The sequence below is a fragment of the Polyodon spathula genome, chromosome 7 (assembly GCF_017654505.1).
Source record: "Polyodon spathula isolate WHYD16114869_AA chromosome 7, ASM1765450v1, whole genome shotgun sequence".
Taxonomy (NCBI): Eukaryota; Metazoa; Chordata; class Actinopteri; order Acipenseriformes; family Polyodontidae; genus Polyodon; species Polyodon spathula.
Genome location: NC_054540.1, coordinates 10,185,317 through 10,204,450, shown reverse-complemented (window position 1 = coordinate 10,204,450; position 19,134 = coordinate 10,185,317). Strand labels below are relative to the sequence as shown.

The following is a 19,134-nucleotide window of genomic DNA, read 5'->3' as shown; positions in this document are numbered from 1 at the left end:
GAAGACTAGTCACTGTAATTGTAACCATAAAGGGGTGTGCAAGTTAAGAGGAAGATGATAAGAAGCCTTTGAATTAAATTACACTGAAATATGCTGACCTGAAACAGCTAATGCATGGAAATAACATGATTGGACTGCGTTGGGTATTGATACATTAGATGTCAAATGAATCAATTTTACAAGTTGACAAAAAGCTTAAATTTAGTCACACAATGTTGCTGACAGGTTACTATCACAGAATGTAATTTTTTTTTATAGCCGTTTGTGTTTTCATTTAAAGTTTTGTGCAGACCAAACCTTGGCCCAAAAACTGGACTAGTTTAGTTTTTGTGTTTGTGTAATTCAGTTCAGATGTAATCAATAGCAATCAATTGCTTTAAATATTGATTATAATACCTGGGCCTTTATTAGCCTGCTTCATGCTTCACATCCATTCTTTGTATTTTAAAGCATTTAAGAGCTGATATTTTTCAGGTTAAACAAAACATATCTGTACAGATTTGAGATGGATGTCTGCATGGCCCATGCTGGTAAAATCTTCATATATTCAAATTATTTTCATACAGCAATAGTTTCTTATCTTTTTTAAAGGGAACTTGGAAAGACTCAGTGAGTATCTTTAAAAGATTAATCTTACCAACATCTCTTAGTAGGTGCTATGTCTGTAGTGTGCGCCAACTTAGAACCATCTGTTCAACAGTTGCTTGTTTGGAAAGGACACGGTACTGTACAATTCCATTGCTTAATCCTAGCGTGAGGGATTGTGAACAGGATGGCACAAGGGTGACGTCAGACCAGAGAAATGAAACCAAAACACAGGTAACTGATGGGCAAACCTGAAATGCTACGGCGCTCAGTATTTTGTTAAATAATAAAACAAAGATTTAAACAAAACAAGAGACACAAACAAAAAGGCGCTTCGCTTTATGAGATTGACTTTTTTACCGATCTCAAATATTAAATAACAACGATGGACTGCTTCCGTCCATCCTCACAAAACATTTGTCCATCCGCAATGTTATATATATAACATTTAAAACAGTCTTCTCTGTAATTTGGTGCCTCTTGTTTTGTCCATCATGGTTGTTTATTTAATGAATGTCTGCATTCATCTGCATCAGGCAGCTTAATACAAATGATGACCTATATATGAACGCACCAGTCAAGTAAATGGATTGATAGTAAGCTGTATAAAGATTATGGCACAGATACTAAAGGTCACCAGGACAAATTGATAATAGAAAATATAGGACATGGCAATCAAGTTGACATATGCTGCAAATTGAATGTATCTATTTAGTTTACTCTCTCGCATAGATAACAGTGTATCATAAAGAGCAATCCTTTTAAAATTGTAAAATGTGTCTACTCTTCATAAATCAGAATATTGGATATGACTGCAGAAAAAGGGTTTAATGAGAGATAGTAATGCTGCAGCACGGGCAGAGCTACAGTAAATGCAGCAGGAGCCAAGCACCCTGCAGTGGCGTGCTTGATGCACACATGATCTGAGCTTGGATTGTGTCTCAGTGCTGTAAAACCAATATCCAAATTCAGACTTAGGATGGAATATTGTGTGTTGCAATGAACCAATTACCTCCTTCCTGAATAGTGTAATAGTAGAGTAATCGATAGCCCATTACAGGGCTGGCTCACCAGTGAATACAGGAAACACAGACGGCATAAATTATGCATGCAGTGCTGGTTCTTTAGTCTCCAAGCAGTGAGAGGGGGCTTGTGGAGAGAGCAGGGATTGCTTCTTACATTAAGAGACTGCAGAAAAGGACTTCATATTTTTGTGCAGGCAAGTGACAGTAATTCTGGTGCCTTTTTTTTTTCAAGGAGACTGAGAAAAAAATAAAATAAAATCCCTGGTCTTATTTTACTAAGCATTTTGGTCAGCAAGCATTAACGACATACAGTGCAGAACAAATATTCCTACTGCCTGACCACCCTGATTCTGCAATTGGCTTGGAGTTGCTGTTTGGGCTGAGTTTTGCTCTGAGGTCACAGCTTGAAATCCTTTTAATTTGATGGCTGCTGCAGGATAGAATATACAAAACAATCCCCCTGCTCTACACAGAAAGTGGAATATTTACATGGGAGTGGGACGGTGTCTCTTTTTCATATCCAGAGGCATTACAAGGTGAGTTGATTTTTATTCTGCCGGTTGTAGGATTGCAGGAGATTAAATGTGCTGAGGCGGGATCTGGTGGTGCAGTGTGGTGGTATTAACATTGACTAGGACCCCTCCACGGGAATGCAGAGTCAGTATTTTTTAAGGTGATGCCTGCTGCTGCAATATTGTTTCTGCGTGTGCACAGCTGGGCATTAGAGATCCAACCATTACAGCACATTTTGGTCAGTTCTCGTTTTTAAAAAATGTAAAATATGTTTAGTTTGATTTTTGCACTATACATTTGTATATAGACACATACTAGATTATTTTTGCTATACTTATTCAGTATGTACAATATTTTTTTTATAGATGTGAAATCTAAAATACTGACTTTTTTAAAGGTCACAGTGCCAGTCATGGACTTTCCTTATTTCAGTCTATCTATCTATCTATCTATCTATCTATCTATCTATCTATCTATCTATCTATCTATCTATCTATCTATCTATCTATCTACTGTATCTATATATCTAGTTTGATTAATCTATTTTTAACTTTCGTCTAGTAACCTTGGACAAAAAACATTTTTGCATGCAGTTCAGTCTGAGAGAACACAGTTCAACCTATTAGCCAGCATGTGCAGAAGATTAAATAGGGTGATTTTATGAAGGATCTTTGCTGTTTTTATTTTTAAATTGTTGTCCTTTCAGATGCTTTGGTACATTATATAGCATATTGTTGCATGTAATATGGAATGTATTTTTTTTTAAATATATAAACATGAACTTTGGTACAGTAAGTAGTCACTGTTCCTTTTTGTATTGGTACCAAAAAAAATCCACCAAAAACCCTTTCTGATCTCCACTGCATACATTTAAATGATATTTAGATATTCATATATTATTAGAATATGTTCAAATCACTTGCTTTTGAATAAACAAATGTAACAAATCTTCATATATTCTGCAAATTAAATTGGCCAAAAAGTGTCTACTGTTGCCAAGTTTGTATTAAAATACACTTTTTTTTTCTTTCTAGGAAGCGATTAATAGCATTGCAGCAATGTAACTTTGGGTTATATAACTATAGCTACAGTTTCAGATGAGGAGGTAAAATGTCTTTGTAATGTTGTATGAAACAGGTTTCTTGCAGTTAGTCACACAAACTCATATTTATCACTGCAGTTGTGTTACTCTTGCATAGTAGTTGCAGTACTGGTAGTAGTAAAACCAATAGGGATAATATTGCTAAAATTCAACCGAAGTGAAGGCTAAATGGAACTGTTTGAAAAGTTTTCATGGCATCATATTGGCATCCAGACAAAGTTGCCATATGCTGATTAGAGGACCCAGTTCCAATGAAACCATATTCATTACTCAAGCTGCCGTTGAAATGTTCAGTAAAGGGGTGGTGGCTGAGATTTTATTATCTTGATTTGATTGATAACTCCCTCCATCTTACCAAACCCTCTACCCTATCCCAAAACACTGATCCCTACCCTGTTAGATTCTCAATCTCCAACTCCCAAAGAATCTGACTCTAATTAATACATATGATCCCACACTTTAACATTTACCACTGTTCAGTTGGAGAGTCCTATCGCCAGAAACAATTATTTTATATTAACACGACACCAGATTAGACATTATTTCTTTGTACTTGACCCATTCTACAGAAGTTAGAGATAAAGTAATACAAATGCATAGATTTGGGAAAGGGTACAAAATAATATCCAAGTGTTTGGATATCCCAGTGAGCACAGTTGGATCAATAATCAGGAAGTGGAAGCTGCACCACACCACCCAGGTACTGCCATTAAAAGGCCGTCCCTCAAAACTCAGCGCTCAAACAAGAAGGATACTTGTCAGAGAAGCCACAGAGAGGCCAACAATCACTTTGAAGGAGCTACAGAATTCAGTGGCTGGGAGTGGAGTAATGGTGCACCAGTCAACCATATCAAGAGCTCTGCATAACACTGGCCTATATGGTAGGGTGGCAAGAAAGAAGCCGTTACTCAAAAAGTACCATCTAAAAGCATATCTGGAGTTTACCAGAAAGCATGAGACTGACCCAGCTGCGATGTGGGAAAAGGTTTTGTGGTCAGATGAGACTAAGATAGAGCTTTTTGGCCAAAACTCAAAGCGCAATGTGTGGCGCAAACCTAACACTGCCCATGCCTCAAGACACACCATCCCTACAGTGAAGTATGGTGGTGGCAGCATCATGCTGTGGGGATGCTTCTCATCAGCAGGGTCTGGGCATCTTGTTTCAATTGAAGGAATAATGGATGGAGCAAAATTCAGGAAAATACTGCAAGAGAATCTGCTTCAAAAAACTGAAGCTTGGGAGGAAATTCACCTTTCAGCAGGACAATGATCCCAAGCACAAGGCCAAAGCAACATTGGAGTGGCTCAAGAACAAAAAAGTGAATGTCCTACAGTGGCCCAGTCAAAGTCCTGAACTCAATCCCATTGAGAATCTGTGGCACTATTTAAAAATTGCTCCACAAGCATTGTCCAACCAACCTGAACAACCTGGAGCAAATCTGCCAAGAAGAATGGGCCAAAATCACTCTGACACTATGTGCAAAGCTGGTACATACTTACCCCAAAAGACTTAAAGCTGTTATAGCAGCAAAAGGTGGCTCTACCAAATATTAATGTGTGGGGGTTGAATACTTACGCAAGCAAGATATTTCAGTTTTTTGTTTTTCTTAAAAATATTACCCAACATAAAACCAATGTCACCTTGCAATAATTGATTTTGAGTTTCAGTGTTTTAAAAAAACACTGAAACGAACAGAACGAAATTCAATGTACCATTTGTAATTCAGTAATATGAGAGAATTGGTCAGGGGTCTGAATACTTTTGCAAGGCACTGTATAACAATGAGATGGGTGGAAGAGACACTGTGAAAAATGAATGTGGTGTTCTCACAGGACAAAGATTCTTCTGGCAGCAACAGAAGTTCAGGACATTAAAGAGCTGGACAATGAGGAGAGTGCACCATAACCTCACTAGAACGCTATGACAAAGTGGCTGAGTGGAAGCAGGTGCAGGAGTGATGCAGTGCGTGAAAGAAGCACACAGATAATTGTAATCTGGTTGGCAAATGTCTTTTATTTGGAGATTCCAGGTCTGGCGATCAAACAGTAATTCCCCGTCAATACACACCAATGTGTACAGGGTATATAGCAAGAGCAGACAGTCCCAAATGGTAAATCTCCAAGGTAGCAACTTTTTGCCGAGATACATTATCGGATGTTCTATTCTGTCAGCCTTTTGGGACAAGACTTTACCTAAACCCACGTCCAACACATCGGTATAGAGGATGAATCTCTTGGTGAAATCAGGTGTGATAAAGGTGGGGGCCTGGCACAGTTTATGCTTAATAGTATCAAACGCCCCCTGACACTCAGCTCACCACTTAATTAAATCTGGAGCACTCTTTTTGGTGAGGTCAACTAAAGGGTTAACCACTGTGGCATACTCAGGGATAAAACGGCGGTAATAACCGGCTAATCCCTGTAGTGGCCTCACCTGAGTCTTCTCTTTGGGGATCACCGCATCGACCAAAGCCTGGATTTTGGTGACCACGGGTCTCACCGTTCCATTTCCCATTAAAAATCCCATATTGAGTTTCCGTCTTGGCAAACCTACATTTTCTCAAGTTAGCTGTCAGCCAGGCTACCCTTTGAGACTGAAGGATTGCTGTAACCCTAGCCAAATGCTCTCGCCAGGTGGAGCTATAAATCACCACATCATCAGTATACGTTGCTGCATATTCATGATGTGGGCATAAAACCTGGTCAATCAGTCTCTGAAAGGCAGCAAGCGCACCATGTAGCCCAAACAGCATGGTTTTAAAGTGAAACAGCCCTTCTGGTGTTGAAAATGCAGTTTTCTCTCTAGAACTGTGGGTTACGGGGATCTGCCAGTATCCCTTTGTCAATTCCATAGTAGAGATAAACTTTCCCTTTCCCAGTCTATCTAGAAGTTTGTCGACCTGATGCATAGGGTACGCATCGAACTTGGCGATTGGTTCAAGACTGAACAGATTCAATTCTTTTAGCCTGTCTGCATATGACATGCCTTTTAAGCCTGGAATAATTCTGGTAGCTCTTCTTTGCACTCTTTCTAGAGCAGCAGTATCTTTTTTATAGCGAGGTGACCAGAACTGCACACAATATTCAAGATGAGGTCTTACTAGTGCATTGTACAGTTTTAACATTACTTCCCTTGATTTAAATTCAACACTTTTCACAATGTATCCGAGCATCTTGTTAGCCTTTTTATAGCTTCCCCACATTGTCTAGATGAAGACATTTCTGAGTCAACAAAAACTCCTAGGTCTTTTTCACAGATTCCTTCTCCAATTTCAGTATCTCCCATATGATATTTATAATGTACATTTTTATTTCCTGCGTGCAGTACCTTACACTTTTCTCTATTAAATGTCATTTGCCATGTGTCTGCCCAGCTCTGAATCTTGTCTAGATCATTTTGAATGACCTTTGCTGCTGCAGCAGTGTTTGCCACTCCTCCTACTTTTGTGTCATCTGCAAATTTAACAAGTTTGCTTACTATACCAGAATCTAAATCATTAATGTAGATTAGGAATAGCAGAGGACCTAATACTGATCCCTGTGGTACACCGCTGGTTACCACACTCCATTCTGAGGTTTTTCCTCTAATCAGTACTTTCTGTTTTCTACATGTTAACCACTCCCTAATCCATGTACATGTGTTTCCTTGAATCCCAACTGCGTTCAGTTTGAGAATTAATCTTTTGTGCGGGACTTTGTCAAAAGCTTTCTGGAAATCTAAATAAACCATGTCATATGCTTTGCAATTATCCATTATCGATGTTGCATCCTCAAAAAAATCAAGCAAGTTAGTTAGACATGATCTCCCTTTCCTAAAACCATGTTGACTGTCTCCCAGGACCCTGTTACCATATAGGTAATTTTCCATTTTGGATCTTATTATAGTTTCCATAAGTTTGCATATAATAGAAGTCAGGCTTACTGGTCTGTAGTTACCTGGTTCAGTTTTGTTTCCCTTTTTGTGGATCGGTATTACGTTTGCAATTTTCCAGTCTGTCGGTACCACCCCTGTGTCAAGAGACTGCTGCATGATCTTGGTTAGCGGTTTGTAAATTACTTCTTTCATTTCTTTGAGTACTACTGGGAGGATCTCATCCGGCCCAGGGGATTTGTTTATTTTAAGAGCTCCTAGTCCCTTTAACACTTCTGCCTCAGTTATGCTAAAGTTATTTAAAACTGGATAGGAACTGGATGACATGTGGGGCATGTTGTCAGTATCTTCCTTTGTAAAAACTTGTGAAAAGTAATCATTTAATATATTTGCTATTTTTTTTCTTCATCTACAATTTTGCCATTTGTATCTCTTAAACATTTAATCTCCTCTTTGAATGTTCTCTTGCTGTTGTAATATTGGAAAAACATTTTGGAATTGGTTTTAGCTCCCTTAGCAATGTTCATTTCTATTTCTCTCTTGGCCTTTCTAACTTCCTTTTTGACTTGCGTTTGCAGTTCTGTGTACTCTTTCTGCGTACTTTCTTTTTGGTCCTTTTTTAATGCTCTGTAAAGTGCCTTTTTTCGCTGATTTTTTTTTTTAATTGATCTATTAAACCATTTTGGCAATTTAGTTTTACATTTAGATTTGTCTACTTTAGGGATATAATTGTTTTGCGCCTCTAGTACTACATTTTTGAAGAACAACCATCCTTCTTCTGTGGGTGTTTTCTCTATTTTACTCCAATCTACTTCTGTTAGTCTCTGTTTCATACCTTCATAGTTTGCTTTTCTAAAATTGTAAACCTTAGCTTTAGTCATTACTTTTGGGGTTTTAAAAAACACTTCAAATGAGACCATGTTGTGGTCTGAGTTTGCCAGTGGTTCTCTGACCTCTGTTTTAGTTATTCTATCTTCGTTATTTGAAAAGACTAAATCAAGGCATGCCTCCCCTCTAGTCGGTGCCTTGACAAATTGTGTTAGGAAGCAGTCATTTGTCATTTCCACCATTTCTATTTCATCCTTCACGCTACCCACTGGGTTTTCCCATTTTATTTGGGGGAAGTTGAAATCCCCCATTAGTATGGCTTCTCCTTTGCTACACGCATTTCTAATGTCATTGTATAACAGATTATTTTGCTCACTGTCTGAATCTGGCGGTCTATAGCATGCTCCTATTATTATGCCCTTTGAATTTTTGTCCATTATTCTGACCCATATTGATTCGGTTTTATTTTCTTTGTCCAGGTTTAACACCTGGGCTTCAAGACTGTTTCTTATGTATAGCGCTACCCCTCCTCCTCTTCTGTCCTGCCTGCCTTTCCTATACAGTGTATACCCACAAATATTATATTCGTCCCCATCACTCTCAGACAACCACGTTTCTGTAACACCTATCATATCATAGTTACCTGTTAGTGCAGTAGCTTCAAGTTCTAGAATTTTGTTTCTGATACTTCTAGCATTTAGATAAATACATTTAATGGTTGTCTTACCTGAGTTGTTGTTCTTGTTTTGATGCGGTCTCCTTTCTGTTTTTTTGTTGATTTCTCCCCCCTTCCTTTCTAGTTTAAATGCTTCCGAACCTTATCGAGGATCTTTTCTCCGAGTAGACCGGTTCCATTGTTATTTAAATGCAGTCCATCCCGTCTATACAGATGGTCCTCGTTGTAGAATGTGGTCCAATGATCAAGATAGGTGAAGCCTTCCAGTGTGCACCACATCTTCAGCAATGCGTTTTGATTAATTATTTCCAGCTGTCCATATGGTCCTTTGCAAGATGCCGGTAGTATACCAGAAAATACCACAGTTTTGGTTTTCTCTTTTAATTTCCTTCCTAGCTCTCTGAATTTGTTTTGCAGGGATTTTGGTCTGTCTCTTCCAATGTTGTTTGTACCGATGTGGACGACTACTACCGGGTCGTCTCCTGTTCTTTCTAGGAGCCTGTCCACGTTCTCAGTGATGTGCTTGACTGAGGCTCCCGGACTGCACCACTCACTCCTGGAAGGCTCAGTCACCCCAAGTTCAAGCATGTCCCATATCTTTTTGCGAACGCAGCTTCGTCAACTTTCCAGGATCTGGTAAGGTCTCTCTCGTACTGTGACACCTGAGGGAGAGACAATGCTTTCGGCCACACAAGAGCTCAAAGGGGGAGAACCCTGATGAGCTCTGCGGCACCTCTCTCACTGCAAAAAGGAGGTACGGAAGAAGCGATGCAATGATGTTTTTGCTGTAGCATTACAAAACGTTTCAGCATCTGCTTCAAGGTCTGATTAAATCGTTCCACCAGATCGTCCGTCTGTGGATGATAAACAGATGTCCTGATGGGACGTATTTTTAGTAATTTATATACCTGCTGTAACGTGTTAGACAAGAAGTTGGTTCCATGATCAGTCAAAATCTCTTTGGGGATCCCTATTCTAGCCATAATCTGCACTAACTCTGTGGCTGCTGCAGCGGCATTAGTGGACCTCAATGGAACTGACTCTGTGTATTGCATTGCATAATCTACCACCAGTAATATATGCATATACCCAGAGTATATCATGCACCAGCCTCATGACCTCGGTCCAACAAGACGGGGAACCAATAATTGTGTTACAGGCTGTCCTGTGCCCGTGGCTAGATTTACACTATACAGTAATATACACTATACAGTGGAAATACTAGTGCCCCACCGCCATCAACATCCTTACCTTCAATAGACTGGACCTGTACCCTAACGTACACTAGTGACTGCCGTTTGTTACCATCTGAACGCTCTCCCACAAGACCCCAGCCTTGTGTTAGTGATGCTCCCTCCCATTTTTGAGGTCCTTCTCTCTTTATTTGTTTTTCTAGGACGGAAAATAGGAAAAAACATTTCGGCTTGAAAATGAAGCACATCACCAATTCATTCCTTTTTCTTTTTTTCTCCCACGTTTACATGTGCGTCTGAGACTGCCATTATTTGCATTAATTCTTTGAATTTTGGCCAGTCTCAGCCCAGAATAACTGGATGTGGCAACCTTTCTGCCACCTCTGCTTCCAGTTGACGTTTTATTGGTCCTACCGATAAGTATACTTTTTCTGTGGGGTATGCCGCCATGCCTCCATGGATACAGGAGATGGCCACCTGAGCTCACAGGTCAGGAGGGTGACTTACACCCAAGAGTCATTGTACTGCTGTCAGAAATGCTCACAGTGATTACACTATGTAACACAATTTTTGTTCCTGGGCAGTAAGTGTTATTTCCTAATTGCTTATGCCTCAAAAGTATAGAAAATGTCTATTATTCCCCACAAACTTTGCTTTTGTGACCAGGACGGTGATATTTTGAAATATCACTATTTCCAGTGAGAAAACTGGAGCTTATGTGTCTTTTCGTTCACATAAAGTCAGAAAAAAACAACGTATGAATCCAAATTAACATGTGTTTATACTAAAGTAATACTAAAATGACTACAAAAGATTTAGAAGTGAGTAGTTTAGAGATTTACGATTATACTGTAAATTTACATGTAAATACATGTTAATTTGGATTCATATGTTGTTTTTTTCTGACTTTATGTGAACGAAAAGACACACATTTGCCTGTTTTCCCATTGGAAATAGTGATATTTTGTAATATCACTGTCCTGGTCACAAAAGCAAAGTTTGTGGGGAGTAATAGCCATTTTCTGTACTTTTGAGGCATAAGCAATTAGGAAATAACACTTACTACCCAGGAACAAAAATTGTGTTACATAGTGCATCACCAGGCACGTTTTGCTGTCCTCTATTTTACATTATAACAGAGATAGTCACCAGTAAGAGACAGCAGATGCTGTTATTCTGACAGAGACAAGTTATTCTGTCTCTAGAAATAAACAATCTGCAGTGTGACAGACACTTGTGACTTTTCATGCATGTTTAATGCCATTTCTTTCGCTCACGCTGACCATCCTTCTCCTGACATTTGGCTGCAGAGATACTGCTGCAATCACGTTCCATAGCTCCTTTATGGCCACACCTTCACTTTCAATGAAACGCTGCATTTCTTTCTCTGGGAGCATTCTGGTGTACTGCAGGCATTTTCTAATGAAAAGTAAAATCCTACCGAAAACATGCATGTGTTCATTGGTAACTATTGTAAAACATAAACATAATCAACCATAGTTAACTATAGACGCCACTGTAAATGTACAGCATCAACATAAACAATGCTAAATTACAGTAATCCGTTGGGTATCCGCCTGTCACATATCCGCCCTAACAGTTTATCCACCATGACCAAGCTCTTCAATAATGTCTCATTGAACAGAGAGTAGTTTATAGACTGCAGAGCCTACCAAAGTTTTCATACACTATGTTGTATGTGCTATGTGTGCTGCCATTGCTGGTAGTGTGTTTCAGTGTGTTGATAATGTAAATAAATTCTGTTCACCTGCGGGGGCGTATCAACTTCAACTTTAACCTCTGTCTCGATCTCCTTCCTGTCACTCAGCAGCGAATGTAACAGATGTTAAAATAATAAGAATAATATTCTAATTGTATTGTATTATATAAATGTACAATGTAAAATATTTACCAGCTATAGCATTTGTCTGTTTTTTCCAGCCCAATCTATTTCTCAAAAAATACACTACCAGTGTATATGGCAAAGTGCTGGTATCACATTGCATTAATGACTGCATTGTTGAAAGGTCATGGTTTGGCATCTAGTGACTATTTATACATACATCTTTCAGTTGTGTTGTTCTTGTCACTGTTGTCTGTTCAGCTTTCCATTTGGTTTACAATTTACATAACAAAGTCAAATACTATAACGCAAGTAGATTATGATGAGCTGGCCAACAAGGGTCTCCATAATCGCAAACTCCAGGGATTGTCTCCAGCCTGACCTTTAGATATCATAGAGAGTTCACTGGGTCATTTTATAAAAATGAATAAAAATGACAGTGTTGCTAACAATGGCACTGGAGCTTAATTTTAAAATGTGTGGTCTGTCAGTGAGCATTTAGTGTGATGTTTACTATTTAATGTGTTTTTTTTAATCAAATATAGAAAGCTCCCCCCCGATTAATTGACCGAGATGAGCAGTCTAGACATGTCTCTCTGTTCAACTGAATTAATTTGTCTTTTTAAATATGATTTAGTCACCAGTACTATCACCTATCCCACTGCAGTCACTTCACTTATAATAACTTATAGACACAGGGAGACTTGGTAAGAGACTCTGGTGTTAAGGAGATAGTACATGTAAGGCATTTTTATTATTTTATTAAGTCTCTTACTTACAGATTATTTTTTGTAATTCGTGTTGTGTTTTTATTCTCATTAATATGCAAGACGATTGCGCTGGCTATCTGAGAACAATGCTCTTAAGCCGACATTGTTCCACGCATGAATCTTAACCCAAATCTCTGTAAATCTCCTGCTGCAGTTTTGACAATTACATTCTGTGCATGCACTGTACACCCTGCCCATCTGAAAACATGTACTGTATGCAGTGGTACCTTGTGTTTTTATATCTTATATTCCTGTAATCTGGACTGACTGTGTATATTGTTTGAAGGTATATTGTTTTTGAATGCAACTTGGGCTTTAAATATATTACATTTTGATAGTCTTATGGCTGGTGCAGAATGGTGCGCAAGAAATCAATTCAGTAATCCTACTCAATTATCTGAAGCCAAAGACTGACTGGCACCAAGCTTTGTCAATCACTAAAAGTAATATCCAACAGCCATAGCCATTTGAAATATACATGCTATTATAATGTTAAGCAATTTACCATGTTAACTTTGCTTGCCTGTGCCTCACCATGCTTTACTACATGTTGCTATGCTTTTACCATGATGTATTTTATTTTTGTAATATTTTATACAGTAAGGTGTGCTAGTCTTATCTAGATGTATCTTTGAAGACGTATCATGTGCAAATAAAGATTGATCATCGCAGTGCTAAATTGGCGGAGTGTAAAGTAGCCTAGTAAATTTTACCCCACCTCGAATGTATTAACGGGTCCAAAATTAATGAGGCATGGCATAAATGCTTAAATGCACCGCGCCGGTGCCCTAAATGGGCTACCGGTACCACAGATTAACAGACTAATTTGAAAAACAGCGCCTCCCCTCCAAATGGTCTACCTCAATTGAACAATAGGTAGGTAATTTGAAGAGGCAGAAATCACAGTTCAAAATGGCCTAATCTGTGTTTTAAATAAAATGTACAGGTTTTAACACACTAAAGCCAGAGTAGCTCATCTGGAGAGGCAGAAATGAGCCGTGTTGACTAAGTGTCTTGACTTTATATTATATTGTTATTATACGACAGATGAAACCAAATATACATAATGAAATGGATAACTTTTATTATATGACGAATACAAATAATTGTACATAATGAAATAACCGCTACCGAGATTTAATCCTCAGGGATATCAAAAACCGTAATGCAGACCCTAAATACTCTTCTTTCTTCTCAGTACTCTCCCTCTGTTCATGGGTTGTTCAGGAAGGTTAGGAGCAGGTTCTCCTTCATTAGAAATATGTTACAACTGTTTCCATAGTGCTCTTTCCTATCAGCTGCTTTCTGGCTTTCTTTGTGCCCAAATAAGACCAATTTGAAATCTGACTTATTAGTGGACCCTTTTAGGGCTGGCACAGCTGTTCTGCCGCTTTATAAATCTCATTTTAATATCACAGACTTAATTTACAAATGAGCCCCGCCTACAATTTGCCCATGCTTATAATTAAGGCTTGACATGCCTTAAAGTGCATGGCTAATGAGCGTCGAAGCGCATTGCACGGTGGAGCACATTCTGACGGTGCTAACACCACCTTAACTTGCCAAAAGTGGCATGATACATACTGTCATTTTCTGAGCCACTAGATTTTTCTGTAATTTTGCGAGGGATTGTACTAGAGGTGTTAATAGTTTTTTTTTTGATGTTCCTCATAATCAGGGCACTTTCAGAGCTGTAGAGCAACAGTCAGGCATCAAGTGTATTCACCCTGCACTTCACATGGTAGCACCTTTACTGAATGAGCCACTGAGGGTTCTGCATCAAGAATTCTCCCTTATGTTTTCTGTTTTTTGTTTTACCTATCACAGCATGTTTTTCTTTACTTTTACTAGCTGTTGTTTTATGACCTTCTTATTAACCCGTCCTTAGTCTTCTGCATGTAATATTGGCAAACCCATACCACTGTCAACATTCTCCTACATCATCCATTCATTCATCAAAAATAGACACAATCAATTATTTTCTTTAAAAAAAGATACTGAAAACCAATCAACCCCATTATTTGTTTCACAAAACATAACATCTCTTTATACACAATCCTAGAACATATTAATCTGAGCAAACATCACTGTGCTATAAAAATGAACATGATGTGTTAATAGCTGGACTTGCGTGTTAGTGCAGCCTTGTACATTATTGCAGCATTGAGATTATAGGCTAAAAACTCAACTCAACTAAAAGTAATGTAAGTCATGCAATTTATTTAAATTAAACAAATCTTCGGTCACATTGTATGACAAAAAATGGTTTATGTAAAATAATAACTTTTAGTAAGAAATTGTATTAGCATTACGTTTAGAAAAAGGGAACAAGAAAGGGTAATGTTACTGTTCTAAAAACAGGCTTGGGGGGGATTGGATATGCAGCTGCCATTTGGAAAGGGCTTGGTCCTATACTACTATTTGAAAAAACGTCCGTGTTTCAATAATAACCAGATATCTTGTTATGTATGTTTACATACAGTACCTGTATATTTTAATGTATACAGTAATAATTAATATGCAGATTGAATGTGGCACCTATTGAATTAAGCTCATTTCATGCTATCAATAGGTTACTTACAGCAAATTATTAAACCTCTGTTTAATTGACTAATTGACAAGTTAGAGTTTGTGTGACTGGGGAGGCACATTGAGAGGCAGCAGGAAGCTGGGAGATACAGCTGCAGTCTAGAGGGTAGCAGCTGAGGGCATATGTAAAGACAGTACTGTCTTGTATCTTGTATCATGAACTCACCAGGTGCCTGGGCAGTGGGGTCCGCTATAGCATTCTGACAAGATACCGTTGATTTTGCCTCCCTTACACTGTAGAATCCCCAAGGAAGACTGCTGACTTTGCACAGGTAGAAAGCAAACCTGCGCTCCCCTGACTGTATGACTCACTGCACACCACGTGGTTGTGCCTTTACCAGGTGAGTCATTGGGGACCAACATAAACAGATTCTGTCAGAGAAACAGTTTCAACATATTGTTTTACTTGTTTCATTACTTTTGTCCTTACCCTCAATCACTGACTTCATTGAATAGCAGGACAGAAAACCACCACACCATACCAACCTTGCTTGCCTGCCCCTACGGTAATGTCCTCTTTTAACACATGCCAAGAACCCTAATAATTCAATGTTTGCGAATTATCATGCAAATAAATAAAACCTGTTACATTTTGGGGTAGTTATTTGCATAACACCCTGATTTAAAATAATTACTAGAACAGTATCTCCATTTTGATCCTTTAAACAACATTTACAGTTAACAGCACAACAGTTGGGGTCTGTTTAAGACTAATTTGCATTGTTTAAAAAAGGGAAAATACAACTGCTCTTGTTGAAAAGCTGTTGCTAGGAAACCAGCAGCTTGAAGATGAAATCCCCACTGTGCTAGTCTCCAGCTGCAAATCCTAAGCAGTATGTTGGGGAGTGTCTTTACATGACTGGGAGGGATTGCATTTCCTTTCATGTTAGAAATCAATAGTTTATAGTCTTATAATCAGTGATGCATGTTATTTTCAAATACAAACTGCCTGTAAATTGACACTTTAAAACTGGGACCTTTCTGGAAGAATGTGTTATTTTACACAATATAGAACATAAGGGGTAAGTTGAAAACCTTTTTATTTTACAATCCAGGCTGAACCATGTGTTTTACAGTTATACAATAGACAATGTAAATGTGGACATTTGCTTATTATTGACAAAAGCAAAGTATTACATCTTCTCGTAAATTTGACATTGTTCGTTCACTGATTTGTGTGGACGCATGCACTGCTTCATATAGAAAATGTGCTTAGTATCCCTGTGTGTATATTATATATTGTATTGTAGTGAACTCTATTTCTATTTATTTTTTTACTCAGCAAGTGTGTTTTCAAATTGTTTTTTTTTTTTGTTTTTTTTTTAACGTTGAGTCTTGATTGGCCCAGTGGTCTTTTAAACCAGCTTATTTGTTTATTTGCATCTAATTAATTATTACTGTTATGTGTATTTTCATTTTTCAGCCCAAGCCATGCCTTTAACGGTGTGTTAATTTTATTTATTTTGTATCCATTTATTTTTTTTTTTTACTTCTTGTTAGCCGTATAGAATGGCAGGTGTTTCTATGTATTTGTTAACCCTTGTGCAGGCCTTCTACAGCACACAAGTGAAATACTGTACCCGATGAGAGATTACATGCTAGGGTATTGAGGTGGTTCAGAGCCACTTGCCCTGCTTGCTGGCTACAGCTGTCATCAATCTGTGGGTACTATTGTAGGCAGTTAATATATCCTTAAGAGCAATAAATTAAAGGACCTCCAAGAACTGTAGGGGATAAAGAGATACCGTATTTATTAAGCATGCAATAAAATAGGTTTGAAAATCACACAGAACAGTTACACAATTAAATGTCACATTAAAAGCATTACAATAAGAACTAAGGTTTAAAACAACAATTCACCAAAGAAATACTATTACATACTGACACAAGGGGTCACAATACCTGAATAGATATTTTAAGAGTATTGTTACCTAGCCTGAAAAGTAGTCTCTTGCGTTTCTCCGAGTGTCAGGGCTCCCATCCTTGATGGATAAATACTTAGAGCTGAGGGTTCCAGGTGCAGTCATTAGTTTCTTAGAGTCTTCTTAGGTCTGAGGCAGCCATCAAAGGTCTGGGGCAGGTATCAAAAGGTTTGGGGCAGATAGCAGAGGTCTGGGGTGGCAGTCGCATGTCCGGGGGAGCAATGAGCTGGGCTAAAGCAGGGGTTTTATACTTTTCAAACAAACAGATTATTTGAGTTTCCCGCTGCATGCTACGATTGGCTATTTTGTAGCGCATGGGCTTGCAATCTTGATTGATTACTCCCCCCTTCCTCTGTCTGATTATCATAATCTGGAAAGAGGAAACTTTAAAACATGCATAATTGTTGCTAAATAATTCAGATTTTAATCTGAATTTCCGTTATTTTTACCATAAGAAATTATATTTCTTTAGACACCAAACACGTCTGTTTGCGACTTTGGTTATGGTTTGGTTTTGGTTATGGTTTGGTTTTGGTTATGGTTTGGTTTTGGTTATGGTTTGGCATTGCAAACAGTATAATTCTTAGGGATTTATTACCTGGGTTATTCTATACTTGTTAGGCAATTTAAGAATAAAAACACTTGCATCTTGTACTCAGAGTGGTATTAAATCAATATTATGTGAAATTTGTATTAAATCTTTTAAGCTATTTTTCTCTCTTTTTCAGACTCCTATGCTAAACCACCTCTCTCTCACTAGACGGGTTAATTAAATCACAGAGACGGGTTTGATTAGCCTTTCGTTTCCTGAGTGCCTGGTGCATTCAAGGTGTTAGGTTGATCGTTATCTCTAGGCAGCTAGACAAATTAGATTAAGGTTCATTCAATGTAGATTCCTGATAATATAACATCATAAGAACATAACATAGGAAAGTCCATGACATTTGCAATATATTTGTGATGACAATGTCTATAGAACCTACAACTCATATTCATTACATCATAGTTCAGCCAGCTCATAGGGCAAGGGCAGGTGGCCCAAAGTCCTGCTCACTGGCTACAGCTGTCATCAATCAATAGTCATTACATCGCAGTTCAGCCAGCTCATGGGGTGGGAGGCAGGTGGTACAGAGCCACTTGCCCTGCTCAGTGACTAGAACTATCATGAGTCGATAGTCATTACATCACAGCTTATCCATCTCATGGGGTGAGAGCAGGTGGCCTAAAGTACCACTTGTCCTACTGACTGGCTACAAATGTCATTAATCATTACATCACAGTTCAGCCAGCTCATTGGGTGGGGGCAGGTGGTTTAGAGCCACTTGCCTTGCTCACTGGTTGCAGTTGTCATCAATCAATAGTCTACATTACAGTTCAGCCAGCTCATGGGGCTGCTGTCGAGCTCTAATGGACAAGGCCGTGGGCCAAAGTATATTACGTTCCATCGTGGACATGGCCATCTGTCAAATGCAATAAAGAATCGTTCATTTCAATCTTTTCATGGATTTCTCCTTTCTAAATGAAAGATTATTTATTTGTCTGATGCTGAGAAGTTGGTTAATGCTTTTGTTTGGTCTAGACTTGACTATTGTAAAGCTTTAGTTGCTAGGCTTCCACGTCTTGCCTTATCATGCTTGCAGCTTGCTTGGGTTCTCACTAGAACAAAGAAACAGACTTATAACTCTTGTGTTGGCCTCCCTGCACTGGCTTCCAGTGCATTTTAGAATGGAGTTTAAAATCCTACTTTTGACATATAAAGCACTAAATGGCTTGGCAGTGGATTACCAAGGAGAGGTTCTGTCCCATGTAAACATCTGCATGCTTAGTGTCTCCCAGTGCAACGGATCTCAACAATGTAAGTGCTAAACTGTACTATACCTTACTTGGTTTCCTCTACCACAAAAGCTACGTGCAATTAAGTGGCTTAGCCATGTGGTCTGCAGCGTTTGCAATCAATGTAACTGTAAGGTGTCAGCAGACATACAAAATAATGCATACTGTGCAGAACAATTTCTGAAAGAACAGTATTATGATACTTAAACTTGTTTTGTTTTTCTTCTCTAATTTTACAGACAGTCAAGTTTAAGCAGAATACAAGACTTCAACCCTTGAAAATCGATGCTGTTTCATTAGAAAACTGAGAGAAAATGCAACCCCTGACCTTATACCTTGTTTGTTTGTCATTTATGTTGTGCCATGCTGGTAAGTAACATATTG

At 38.4% G+C, this 19,134-nt stretch overlaps 1 protein-coding gene across 7 annotated transcripts in view; it reads left to right on the top strand.

The window, feature by feature from the left end:
• Nucleotides 1-19,134, top strand: part of LOC121318133 (contactin-1-like) — a 96,218-nt gene that overhangs the window by 38,091 nt on the left and 38,993 nt on the right. For 3 of the 7 annotated variants that reach the window (XM_041254462.1, XM_041254464.1, XM_041254461.1), the window contains one exon: nucleotides 18,990-19,119. In XM_041254462.1, the coding sequence (XP_041110396.1) occupies nucleotides 19,065-19,119 (55 nt within the window). In that variant the 5' untranslated portion in view covers nucleotides 18,990-19,064. Of the gene's footprint in view, nucleotides 1-1,575; nucleotides 2,147-9,176; nucleotides 9,237-15,868; nucleotides 16,018-18,989; nucleotides 19,120-19,134 lie in introns of those variants that run through there. The other 4 variants (XM_041254460.1, XM_041254466.1, XM_041254465.1 and 1 more) reach the window with 4 other exon arrangements.